Source organism: Lithobates pipiens, unplaced genomic scaffold (assembly GCF_037356315.1).
Source record: "Lithobates pipiens isolate NorthernLeopardFrog02 unplaced genomic scaffold, aLitPip1_a1.2 Scaffold_22, whole genome shotgun sequence".
Classification (NCBI taxonomy): domain Eukaryota; kingdom Metazoa; phylum Chordata; class Amphibia; order Anura; family Ranidae; genus Lithobates; species Lithobates pipiens.
The window spans coordinates 320,380,821-320,394,863 of record NW_027507784.1 but is presented as its reverse complement, the minus strand read 5'-3'; the positions used below and the strand labels follow the sequence as shown (position 1 = coordinate 320,394,863).

At 42.8% G+C, this 14,043-nt stretch overlaps 1 protein-coding gene across 2 annotated transcripts in view; it reads left to right on the top strand.

Annotated features, from left to right (window-relative positions):
• The window catches only part of RGS11 (regulator of G protein signaling 11), a 203,456-nt gene that overhangs the window by 163,166 nt on the left and 26,247 nt on the right, over positions 1-14,043 (top strand). For both annotated transcript variants that reach the window (XM_077449487.1, XM_077449488.1), the window contains exons 16-17: positions 1,337-1,419; positions 2,610-2,736. In XM_077449487.1, the coding sequence (XP_077305613.1) occupies positions 1,337-1,419; positions 2,610-2,736 (210 nt within the window). The remainder of the gene's footprint in view (positions 1-1,336; positions 1,420-2,609; positions 2,737-14,043) is intronic.

The following is a 14,043-nucleotide window of genomic DNA, read 5'->3' as shown; positions in this document are numbered from 1 at the left end:
CTTTGGTGTGTGGTTAGGAGTGCCTAGTACAAATGTTCATCTTGCTTGATTTGTTTAAAATATGTATTAAGATAGGGCTTGACAAATTTGCTTAGAATCTAGGAGCCAGCTAAAAAAGTTAGGAGCAAGTTTTTTTTTTTTAAACCTTTAGCCTTATGAAGGAGGTCTGGTGCTAGAATTATTGCCCTCATTCCAGTGGACCTGGCGATATGTAACATTTTCAGACACAGGTGCCCTAATGCATGTATTTACGTTTGTACGGGCGTATATGTGGGGATGGGGAGGCCTCAATTTTTGTTTTTTGTATGTGCTTGGTTGCAACTTTTCATTTTTACAGTGAAAAAAAAATATTTTTGTCCTTTTTTTTTTTTTTGGTGACAGGTTGAATCTCTATACGGGGGGCACAGACAACAATAAAAGCATGACAGGTGTTCTAATAACTCTCCACTGTATCCAAAACTAAAAACAACCTTTAGTATTTAAGGTTGAATATTTTTTTTTTTTTGGTTGGTAATGTTTTTTTTTTTAACCATTTTTTAGAGAAATGTAGTTGGGGGTACAAAATAAAGAACAACAGGTGATATTGATGGTGGTGGTTGAAAGCCACCGTCACATTTACAGTACATAGAATCGATTTATAAAGTGCAGGTATCATATTGTAATAGTTGCAGTCAATATCTCAGGTGTTTAGCATACCTAAGTAGTTGGGTATACAGAGTTTGCCTTTAGTATTTCATTTTTTACATTTATTTATTTTATTTTATTATTTGTTTATTATTTTATTTTATTCATTTATTTTTTTCATAATTTTTTTTTTACATTTTACAGTATTTTATTTTTTACATTTATTTAAAGGGTAACTCTGCTTTCCTGAAAACAAATACAGCAAATAAAAATAATAATATAGCATATACAATTGCTACACAAGCCATATTGTAATTTAATATTATTAAAGTTTACCTTTCAATATCCATCTGCAGCCTCTGTAATTCGCTGTAAAAGCGTTACTTCTTTTTTTTTTTTACAGTTTTTTACCTTTAGGTGGGCTAAATAGTCAGCATATCCTTGTATTCTTATCTGATACACAGAGAAATCTCTATAGGGGAAATATTCCAAGGGTGTGCATAAATTGTAGTCACAAAAAAAAAAAAAAAATTATTTGAATTGTGAAAGTGAAATTTTTTTTATTTGGGTAAATGTTATATTTAAAAAGTCACTTTACTTCAATGAGATGGAACAATTTGAACTATAGAAAATAAAAAGTGAGATAATGACACAACATGTCTTTGTTTTTATTTTTTTATAATTTATTAATTTAGTTATTTTTTCTTTTCAGGATTCATTTCCCAGATATTTGAAATCTGAAATGTACAAGAATCTGCTCGGTCAAGCTTTTATCCCACCAGAAACTAAGAAAGGGTTTGAAAACTTTTTTTTAATTATTGTCATTGTAAGGCTGATGACACTTAGGGGAAGTTAACTTACCACTTATCCTGGTTCTATGGGGTCGCTCCTTTGCTAGCTAAGAAAATGGGACATTGCTCCCATGCCAGTAAGAGAGATTCTCTACTGATCCAGGCCAACAAGGTAGTGATTCCATAGAGGTAAGCAGAAGACTCTCCTATGGGATTCACCCAGGTGACATTGGCCTTTTTCTTCATTTGTAAAGTGGGGACATACTGTATATTATAGCTTTTGAAGCAGAACTCTAGCCAAAAATAAGAAGATACAAATAAATAAAAGTTAAACAAAACCAGCTTTTTCTGCAATATTCACCCTAAATCCAGAGATTTTCCACCCCGCTGTATTTTTTTTTACCACAAAAGATTCAGCATCATTCAACCTACTTCCTCTAAACACAGGTCATCCCGGACGCACCCCCAACCTTAGACTGGACAGTGAAAGGAGAAGCAGCACAGCATTATTCGAATCCCTTGGCTTTCTACTCCTAGCAGCATGCTTCTTGTGAGCACATGTACTGATTGGCTCCTTATGCTGCTTCCTCCTCTTATGCCGCGTACACACGATCGGAATTTCGGCCAGCAAAAGACCGATGAGAGCTTTTCATCGGAAAATGCGACCGTGTGTATGCTCCATCGGAATTTTAGCTGTTCTCAATTTTCCCGATGGAAAAACTTTCTATCAGAAATTCCGATCGTGTGTACTCAATTCTGACGTGCAAAAACTCACACAAGCTCAGATTCAACTACGAGACGGAAGCTATTGGCTACTAGGTATTGACCTTCCTTTTTCTAGTACCGTTGTACATGTTGTACGTCACTGTGCTCTTGGCGGTCGGAATTTGGTGTGACCGTGTGTAGCCAAGACAGTTTGGGGGGAATTCCGTCAGAATTCCGACGGGAAAACCATCAGAGCTTTTTCCGACGGGAAAACCATCAGAGCTTTTTCCGACGGGAATTCTGATGGTGTGTACGCGGCATTAGACTCCAGCCCTGCTCTACTGTGACTGCAAGAGGCTGATACCAGGTCGCATTCAAATACCTTTGCTTGCATTTAAAAAGTAAATAATGAATTTCTCAGGTGGAATTTGTTTTGTGTATGGGTGATTTACTTGTGACGTTTATTTTACACTATTGTTAATGTTGCAGCGTGTTTCCATTTATGAGAAGACAGCGTCACTCCAGTCCCAGTCCGGCCTTCCTATTCCCACCAGGAGACCAAGATCCAAAGTTGGATGGGGACAGCAAAGTGAACTCACCGGCAGCCATCTCACAGGTGTGGATTACCACAGTCATGTGTTTGTTGTCATACCATTTGTTATGGATACACTTTTATGATATCTGAGGATTGGGAAAATGCTGGTGGTGCCCCATTTCTAATAATTGTGTCTCATGGGCACCTAACCCCACAATAAACCCTACCATGGTCCTGGATGTTCACGCAGGTCATGAAAGCAGCACAATACTTCATCACTGTGCTGGTTCTTTAAAGAGGAAGTAAAGGCAAAAAAAAAAAACACACCCTGTAAGGCAAAGTGGCTGTCTTCAGGTAAATATCTCCTAAACTGTATAGGTTTAGGAGATATTTCTTGGACCTACAGGTAAGCCTTAATCTAGGCTTACCTGTAGGTCAAAGTTGGTTGGGTTTACAACCACTTTAATGCCATGGCTACATGAAACATCCGAGGGAACATAAAATAAGGATGCAAAGCTTTGTATTATCCCCAGAGGCTCTGTCAGGCTCTGTCAGAAGCAACTTTTTTTTTTAAAGAGTAACTCCACTTTTCTTCAGAAAAAAACATTCCCCTCTGGGTGATCTATGTACATTGCAAAGATTTTAACTAACTTTGTTGCAGATTCCTACCTTTTGTTTTATTCTGAATTAATAGCTGTTTGTTCATCTGTGTCCATGTGCCAAGTGAAACTGTATGTGAGTGGTTTTATAATGATCAATCAGCTGCTGCACCTGCAGGGCTATAATGAGGATGGCAGAGTCTGCATCCCTTTAAATGTGATTTCCCTTTGGAAGTATCTCACCCAAAAGGACATTTTTGTTGCAGGGGATACCAAAAATCTGACTTGTATCTTAGTGCAGACTTCTGGGAAAATCAGTGAGCCAATCACACAAGCAGGAAATTACATTTTCAGGGGGGCGTTCTGTACACCATCTATGTACAGAATGCCTCCAGGTAGCCATATTGCATTGTATATTACAAAACATTACAGAGCTGCAGATTGAAAAGTAAAGGTCATTTTTAATAACATCCAATTACAATATGATTTGAGTTGCGATTGTATACGTCATATTATTTTTTTCCGCTATGCTTTTTTTTGGTCCCACGAAAGTGGGGTTACCATTAAATGCTGAAGTTAAATCTGCTCATATTTTGCCTTCCCTGCCCCCCCCCCCCCCAATTAACATGCTAATTAGATTTTTAAATAAAACCTTCCCTTTTTCATTACATACCTTTTTTTTTAGATCCAGTGAGTGATGTCATTGGGACACTGTTACTCCCATTTACACCAATGATGGGCACTATTCCTTCCACTAACACCAATGATGGGGCACTTTTCCTTCCACTGACACCAATGATGGGCACTATTCCTTTCACTGACACCAATGATGGGCACTATTCCTTTCACTGACACCAATGATGGGGCACTTTTCCTCCCATTGACACCAATGAGGGGGTACTATTCCTACCATTGACCCCAATGATGGGGCACTATTCCTTATACTAAACACCAATGATGGGGCACTATTCCTTCTACTAAACACCAATAATGGGGCATTATTCCTACCACTGACAGCAATGATGGGTCACTATTCCTACCATTGATATCAATGATGGTGTACTAGTCCTGCTACTGACACCAATGATGGGGCACTATTACTCCCACTGACACCAATGATGAGACATAATTATTCCCACAGATATAAACAATTGAGTACGATTCTTCCCACTGCTACCAACTATCCTACCTACTCCTACTGACCACAGGCACTATGTAATTTATTTGCTCCCACTGACCACCAAGCCTGGTACAGTTCCTACTCCAGCAGTCTGGCCCCCCTAAAGTCTAAAGGGCAGCAAAAACTAGGCCTTTGTTTAGAAGGTTTGGGGGCCTCTGTTTTAATAAATCCAATGGACATATAGTTACAGCACAGGTATAAATCCCTTTAACAGTCCACAAATAAAACGAGTAGCTGTTTTTTTGGTGGGTAGTCATTTCTGAGAATCATCTGGAATGTACATCTAGAAGGATGAAGTGAACTCATGTTTATTTGTTAATCCAAAAATAACCACCATGTTTATATTCAGATCTTTGATCAAGTACTTGTGTCATACTGTATCTTAAAAAAGTGTTTAGTAATGTTTTCATTACTGATGATTTACATAGTCCTATCATTTGGTGCGGTACGGTAAAAATGAAAGTAGGTCATCCCTAAGCGCATGACACTTGTTTTTCTACACTGAGTATCATAAACAATTGCTTATGGTTTTCTTATATTAAAATACAGTTTTTACCTATATATTATATTCACAAACAGCCCCAGAAAACCCAGGGTGGACTAAGATGTTGATCTTGATTTGCTCTGTAAAAGTCATGGACTGGCCCAACCCCTCCCACCTCCTACAATTCTCTTATTGATTCCTAAAGCATAACTAAAGGCCTAGGGTCAGGCTTCCTACTGAAACCTCCTACGATAGGCCCTACTTGAAATGAAATGGTACTTTACCTTGGCCAACTGCCACAGATTTCAATCGCCTCTGACCCTCATATTGAGAAACCCAACCTTCATTCCTGAAAGATCAGACAAACTTTTCCGAGTCTTGGCTACCAAGGGGCTACTTATAACTGGGGACTTTCTTCATTGATTCAACTGGCATGATTTTTCTATTCTTTCAGCAACCACTGAAGTTGTCTCCCGCCCCCCCAACCCTTGGCGCCAACTGCAACTGTCTCACTTCTTGCATTCTCTCCCGGCTCAGAGACATTTTGCTTGGGAACTTTCTTCCGTATGAGAAAGCGTGAATTTCTGAGGGACCATCATGCCACGTGCTGTCTCTCTCATACAGAACTTTGCTAGATGCCCATTCTCAACTGGACCCAGATTTCCTTTCCCAATGAGAAGTGAACATGAACAAGACTTTTTCAGAAGAGCAACAGGCCAGTATGCTCACTTTTACGCACAAGGCCACAATCAGTAGTAAGTATCAAGAAATATCTTACAAAATAGTTACCTGATGGATACAGGGCACCACTAGTACTGGCTAAGCTATTCCCATGACAGAATGATCTCTGTTGGAGGTGTTGCAATCTCAGAGGAACTCTGTTACGTGTATTCTGGGAGTGCCCAACTCTTCAGTCTTTTTGGCGCCCAGTTCTAGAAGTAATCTCCAACATTATGGGATATACCGTAGCTTGTAACCTGGCAACAGTACTCCTTCATTTAACCTCCATATCCTGTAAGAAGTACTGCATAAGAAATCCAAGTAAAACAAAAGATAAGACTTGGATAGAGTGGAGAGGGATTAGAACACCTGTCAGGTTTTTATTGCTGTCTGTGCCCCCCTAAGGGAAATGCACCCTCTCTATTTGCCCTGCTTACCCTTATCCTCAAGAGTGAAAGTTAAAGAAAATCACTAGAACATGAATAGATGGGCAAACCTTCTAATGAGCACACTAATTGTGGTGACAATGGGGAATTTAGCCAGCTAGTGACCTCAGACTCCCCAAAATGGAACTAAGCTCATTCATTAAAGACTATCCCATTTAAAATGTCACCTTGCATAAGGTCCATAGGTGCAGAGCAATTCTGAAGAACATATTTCATTGTGTTTTTTGGCAATTTTTTTTGTCAGGTTGGCATGTGGCTCATAATGTACTTACTGCTAGATTCTCAGCATCCTTCAGGTGCCAGGATTTGCCCTTCCATGGAGAAGGGTTGTGACCTTATGCCTTGTGTTACTAGCACCATGACAACTAGTCTTCTGAAATTGGGTTGGGATTCATTCAGTAGGGTTTAGTAGGATGGGCACCTTCCAACAACAAGGAAGGAGAGTGCTGGAATTTAGCCAGTTTTAGTGGGAAGGAAGGTGTCGTAGCCTGCTTGAGTTGATGTGGTGAGCAACTGAATTTGAATTTTGAGCTTTATTGGGTACCCTGGCTGTCCCAGGGTGTCCCATGGACAGGAGACAGGAATGTGTCTGCAGCTCCAGTACAACTCCAAGTTCCTACCATCTGTGACTACTCATGGGCGGCAAAGTCAAATACAAACTCCAGAATAGCTCTAATTGGAGCTTCCACAACCAACTCCTCCCCAGAACATGAGGATAGGATGACCTTCATGTAGCTTTGGTCTCATTTTCTATTCCAGTCTTTCTCATTCTTTTTAACTATTTAGAACCTTTGAAATAATTTTTAGGTCTTTGGGAAGAATGCTTGTTACATTGGTCATTTGGAAGAATGCTCCTTAAATTGTTGGTCAGTTGGAGGAATGTTCCTTATATTGGTGATCAGTGGGAAGAATGCTCCTTACATTGGTGATCAGTGGGAAGAATGTTCTTTACATTGGTGATCAGTGGGAAGAATGCTCCTTACATTTATGGTCAGTGGGAAGAATGCTCCATACATTGGTGATCAGTGGGAAGAATGCTCTTTACATTGGTGGCCAGTGGGAAGAATGCCCCTTACATTGGTGGCCAGTGGGAAGAGTGCTCTTTACATTGGTGGTCAGTTGAAAGAATGTTCCTTACATTGGTGGTTATTCAGAAGAATGCCTTCCCTTCCAGCAACTAAATAAATCATTGGTGTCATGCTGCTGGCTCTGCCCAATGGTGTTAGACCTAGAACTATACCGGCAGTGGCACCATCAGCTGGGAAGTCAGTCAGCTGCAGCTCAAGGAATCGGTAGCAACCTCAGGAGGAGCCTTGGGGTTCTGTGAACTCTGGTTCCCCTAATCATTGCTATATACAGTAGGTTCTGATTCTGGTATTCACATAGATTACAGGTGGATCTCTGTTTATATGAAAATGTAGGAAGGAAGATTTAATGAGGTGGTTATCAGGGCTGATTGCTGGGGAACTTGGTATTGTGTCCTCGCTGTCCTTTCCATTGCCCTATGTAGTTTTAAATTGAACCTTTGCACATATTTCTCTTTCTACAGAAAAAAGTTTTATCTTTGAGAGAGTTAAGCCTCTTTTTTAATGGACAGAACTAATCACCTCCTTCCTCTGCTTCTCCTTCTATAGATTGACTGCACTTCATTTATTTTGCATTGTTAAAGATTAATATCCGTGCTTTCAGAATTCAATTACCATTGGCATAGAGATCTCAGTCAATTATCTGCCCTGAAATATTTTTCCCCATGAATATTGTATAAAAACTGCTCAGCTTGCAAACTCAATGTCGGGCCGCAGTCTCTTGTGTGACGAATCCGTGCCCTTGTCACCTTGTAACACCGAATGACAAATTAGCACAATTAAAATAGTAATTCAAACACAATACCCCTGATATGAAAGATTGAATATGTGGGTTCTACAGATGAATGCAGAGCATTATATATGCAGCGATCATTTCATGACAGCTTTTGAATTTTTCTTTTAATTTCTGTTGGCTCTGTAGACAAAAAGAATTTAGATTTGCCCCATTCTAATGCATGTTAAAAAAAATCTAATTTCAATTCCATGCTTTGAAAAATATAATTTTTTCTTTTTATATTAAAGGAGTATTTGGCCAAACTTCCCCTTGTGGGTCACAGGAGTGCACTTAGTTCTGCACTCCCGTGACCGATATTCAGTCAGCAGCGGGCTAAAGTATGCTGTCGGCTTATATCACAAAGCCTCTCTAACAGGGGCGGACTGACCATTGGGCCACTCGGGCACTGCCCGAGGGCCCCATGTCACTAGGGGGCCCATCAGGGTTGCCAGCCTCAGTAAAACCAGGGACGGTATGTAAAAATGTAATTTTTTTTTTTACATCTGTCTCTGAAATGTCCCTTAACGACATCCTTTTGGTCTAAAAATCCTGAGATTATAGCTGCCCCACCCCTCCAGTACCTTCTAGGCCAATAGAAACATGTCTGTGTATACTGTGTGATTGTATACTGTGTGTGTGTGTTTGTGTCTACTGTGTGGCCCCATAATCTCTGATTGTCTGAGGGCCCCATAATCTCCTATTGCCCAGAGGCCCCATGAGTTGTCAGTCTGCCCCTGCTGTCTAGGCTCTGCAGGGATTCTGACAATAATGTTGGGATCTGTACAGATGGCTGAGCGGCAGCTGGCTCGGCTTCTCAGCACGCTGCTGAGAGCCTTAGCCTGCCACTCATGCCCCCTCCAAAGCATGGCACTCCAGTGACTGACATTCACTGCCCTGTGCCCAGCGAAAACATGAGAACTGAGTTATTAGTGGTCTTTAATCGCTCAGTTCTCTGTGTAGAGCTGATGGGGGACATCTGCAGCTCAGATGGATCCTGCAGCCATCTAAGTGAGTATGTGAGGTTGGTTTACTTAAGGGAAATTCACTTTGCAAAGTGTAGTTTCTCCAGAGCTTAGTAAATGAGGTTGAAGTGGTTGTAAACCTTCGTGTTTTTTCACCTTAATGCATCCTATGCATTAAGGTGAAAAAACACCTTGCAGTCACCGCTCCCTTCCCCCCCCTCCGTTTTACTTACCTGAGCCCCGAATCTCCATGGGCATGATCCTGGATGGCTCTTGTCGGCTCTTCATTGGATGATTGATAGCAGCGCAGCCATTGGCTCCCACTGCTGTCAATCACATCCAATGACGCGGCCGCCGGGGGGTAGGGCCGAGTCATACAATTGCCGGCTATGGACTCCAATTGTATGGCATGGGAGCACACCCGCAAGCTAACCCCCTTGGGAGAGCACTTCCCAAAGGGGGTAAGCTCTTGCGGGGAGAAGCCGCGAGAGCTGCCGTGGGACCCCAGAAGAGGAGGATCGTGGCCACTCTGTGCAAAACTAACTGCACAGTGGAGGTAAGTATGACATGTTTGTTTAAAAAAAAAATAATGATCTGCGAACCTTTACAACCCCTTTAAGCTTCACTTTGCAAATAACACCCAATCACATGTAGGGAAAATAAAAATAAATTTTTTTTGCTTGCACATGATTGGATGATGGAATTCAGCAAGAGCTTCTGCTCATTTACTAAGCTCTGGAGCAACTGCTCTTTCAGATTCTATTTGCCTTTAGTAAATTAACCCCTGTATGTTTGTTTTTACAGGATCATGCAGGTTTTTTTTTCCAGCCCATCTCTGGGCATATGTTGACCCACACATAGTTTAAAGTGTATTTTCACTTGTGTGGACCGAAATTTGAGAAAACTTCACTATACAGTAGGTGACCGCGATATTGTGTCAATCTCGCCGCTTCTATCGGTGAGATTGACACCCTACGAGCCCCGTCGCGGGAGCCAGCGCCGAGCTGGCTCGCATCTGGAAAGGAAAAATATTTATTTTTCTTTCCCGATAAGCGACAAGCATTGCTGGCCGGGTTCACACTGGTGCGGGGATCTGAATTGGATTCCCGCCAATACCAGGCACTGTGTTTGGTATGAATCCTACAGGAGAACTCCAAGCCAAATAAAAAAGAAAAAAACGCCATGGGTTCCCCCTTGGGGGGCAAATCAGGCCTTTAGGTCCGATAGGGATTTTAAGGGGAATCCCCTACGCCGAAAAAAACGGCGTGGAGTCCCCCCCAAAATCCATACCAGACACCTATCCGAGCACTCAACATGGGGGGGGGGGGGTGCCTTGTCCCCGTGTTGATGAGGACAAGGGCCTCTTCCCGACAACCCTGGCCATTGGTTGTCGGGGTCTGCGGGCGGGGGGCTTATCGGAATACGGGAGCCCCCTTTAATAAGGGGGCCCCCGGATAGCGGCCCCCCACCCTATGTGAATGAGTATGGGGTACAATGTACCCCTACCCATTCACCTGTGAAAAACATGTAAAAAAAAAAACACACAAGGGTTAAAGTAGTTTATTGCACAGCTCCGGGGGTCTTCTGTCTTTGGGGGTCTTCTCGCCGGACTCCTCCGCTATCTTCTGCTAGCTCTTTTGCTAGCGGAGGAGCCCGGGTGATCAGTAGGAAGGGGGCTCCCGGATTCCGATAAGCCCCCCGCCCGCAGACCCCGACAACCAACGGCCAGGGTTGTCAGGAAGAGGCCCTTGTCCTCATCAACATGAGGACAAGGTGCTTTGGGGTAGGGGGGCCACGCGGTCCCCCCTTCCCCGAGGCACCCCCCATGTTGAGGGCACGTGGCCTGGTACGGCAGGCAGGTAAGGAGACTTTCACATAGCGCAAATCATTTTAAAACCTGCAATTGTCCATTTACATAAAAGTTGTTGGAATGGGTATACAACCACTTTAACTAAAGATGCTGTTTCACTACGGAGCTCCCCCCCCCATAAAGGCGTGGTCAGATAATCAGATGAGATGCTTACATGATGCATGATGCAGCTCTGGATATGAGACTAAAGTGACAACTGTACTTGTGTATAATGAATAGACAACTCCCTGTGCAATATGACCCCTCAAGGACTTGTTTGGTTTACAATCAAAATCACACATTCCTTTGGTATGAGTCCCATACACACTATTAGATTTTCTGCAGATTTTAGTCTTCAGATTTACCAAAACCATATAATATGAGGTCAAACCTTAAGAGTTCCAATTTGTATGCAATCGGGAAGGCCCTTGCACTATGTGGTTTTGGTAAATCTGAAGACAAAAATCTGCAGAAAAATCTAATAGTGTGTATGGGGCTTTAGAGTCTTTCTTATGCTTTGTATGTCCCAGTAACCAAGTTTAGAATTCAGTATTAAATATCGTGAGCCATACAAAAAAATGCAATTTTCCTATCAGGAGGATAAAGTTTAGAGGGAGGATGGGTCCCTGGTCAGAGTACTACTTTAAAGAGAACTAGTGTATTCAGAAAAGGCCCTGCGTTCTTTTCACAGAATGCAAGGTGTTCTGTGATTAGAGAAGGAGAAATCGTAACATTCATTTTCACCCTCCACCGGTCTGCTGCTGAGACTTCTCGTAGTTCTCGGTTGTAGTACAGTTATCACAGGAGGTTGTTTGTTCAGCACCTCATCCATTCAGAAATGGCCTTGAATTCATTCTGTGAATGGAGGTGCAAATGTACATTAGAATGTCCCCCCCCCCAATCACAGAATACCTTGCATTCTGTTAAAAGAACCCTAGACTTTTTTCTGAATGGAGGAGGTGCTGAACAAGCAACCTCCTGTGATATCTGTACAGATGGGACCACAAGTCTCGGTGCAGGACGTTCTGCGCCAGGGGGTGCAAGCTGATTAAAGGTTAAAGTTACAGCAAATGCTGCAGCAGCCAGAGATTTGGCACACTACAAAAACATTTTTGAGCGTACTATAATAATGCTATCTACACTAGGGAGCTGGGAGATGGTGACAAAACAGCAGCAAAATACACTAAATGTGGGGTGGCAAGCATAAGCAGGAGGGTCTCTGTTAGTTTGCTGCACAGCTGGTACAACTATACCAAATTTTCTCTATGACATACAAACCTGAGTGGGTATGGTTGGAGGTGCAGGCTATTCCCTCACTGCCTGTAGACCTCCTGATGTGGCTTCTGACAAGAGCACTTTGGTCTATTTTGAGTCCTTCTTTATCCGACTAACTGTGTCTCTGGGAAACGGTGTGCAAATGATACCCGCTGAAATCTCCCCATTGCCCTGTGGCCCCTATACTCAATAACCCGCACTTTCCTCCAGGACAGAATCCCCAACAATTTACATGGTGGGTTACCAAAGGGCTCTACAGGATAACACACTTCATAGGTCACGAAGGGATCAGGCAACAAGCTTATTTCCGAGAGACGTTACAGATGCCCCAGAAGGAATCTTTCTGTCTACATCAAATTACTCATTTTATAAAATCTCTGGGTACTGATCTGATAGACATGACCACTAAGACCTTGTTTGAAAATAAGTGCTTAAGCGGACCTGAGTCACGTGGGGGTATCTTGGACCTCTATGCCCTCTTCAACAATCAGCAGACTAAACCATACCAAACAGCATGGGAATCAGATCTAGGCGAGACTATAGAGGAGGAGGTTTGGGGGCAGTGGTCGACTATGGTGCACAAGGGAATACTCAATACTTCCCTGGTGGAAGGAAATTACAAGGTGCTGTCCACGTGGTACCTGGTTCCGGCGAGGCTGGCGTGATTGTACCCCGGCACTTCACCCCTTTGCTTCAGAGGATGCAGGCAAGAGGGTACTATGTTCCATGTCTGGTGGTCCTGTCCCAAGGTCCAGCGCTTTTGGATCAGAATATTTACTCTGGTCTATTCAGTGACAGGACAAAATCTACCTTAAAAGATGGCGCTGTTCGCAGACTTACTGGACGAGATCCCTAGACATCTCCGAACTCTCATCTTGTTTATTTTTTCAGCGGCTAAAATTGCAATAGCACAAGCATGGAAAACCCCAGTGGTCAGTCTTGCATTAGTAAAGAATAAACTTTCTTGGATCATGGTCAATGAAAAATTGACCAACATCCTTAGAGACAGACAAGCCAGACTTGACAGGGTGTGGTCCCCCTGGATAAAGTACCTCCAAGCTCCACAATCTCCAGAACCGGATAGTGGAGGGCCCAGGCCGAGGGCAATGACTCCTGCTTTGGATTTCTGACCTTTATTCTTCTCCTTTTCTCTCCTTCCATTTTTATTTTATTTCATTTATTTAATTTATTTTTTCTCTTCTTTTTCCCTCTTCTTTTCTCGTGATTTACCTTATGGATACAAATGGAGAGTCAAAACCAATGTGGAAGCTATGTAAAATAACTCTAAGTACCTGATCAGCTTTGGTGATAAGGGCCCTGATCTTGAGCTATGTTAAAGGTGCTACAGCTTGATCTAAAACTGCCGAGAAATTCTGATTATTCCGTTCGGGCCCAAGCAGGCAGTAGCCTAAGGGTCCTTTCACACGGGGCGGGTCAGTTCTGATCCGCCCCGTGGATGTCCGTTTGCTCAGCGGGGATCACTCCGCCGATCCCCGCTGAGCAGGGAGATGACAGCTCCGTCTCTGCACACTGCGCAGGGACGGACCTGTCACAGCGCCGCTCTCCCCTATGGGAGATCGGATGACGACGGACCGCAGTGCCCGTCGTCACCCGATCCGATCCGCAGACGGATGGAAAAATAGCTTTTTCCTCCGTCACACTTTTTCGGATCGGAGCGGGTCGGATGTCAGCGGACATGTCACCGCTGACATCCGACGCTCCATAGACCTCTATGGAGCACCCGTTCAGGTCCGCCTGAAAAACTGACAGGCGGGCCTGAACGGGACGTCAGTGTGAAAGAGGCCTTACTCAACTGTAATTACCATTATAATTGTTTTTACATTACAGCCATATGGATCAGACACTTGGTCACCTTTTGAGAGTGCATGGATTTTTCTGTACTGATACACTATTTGTATCCTGAGAAATTTGTTAAACTTTTGAATAAAAACCTATTGCAAACAAAAAAGAAAAGATCAAACACTATTAAACTTTGGTTGATGAGCACACATT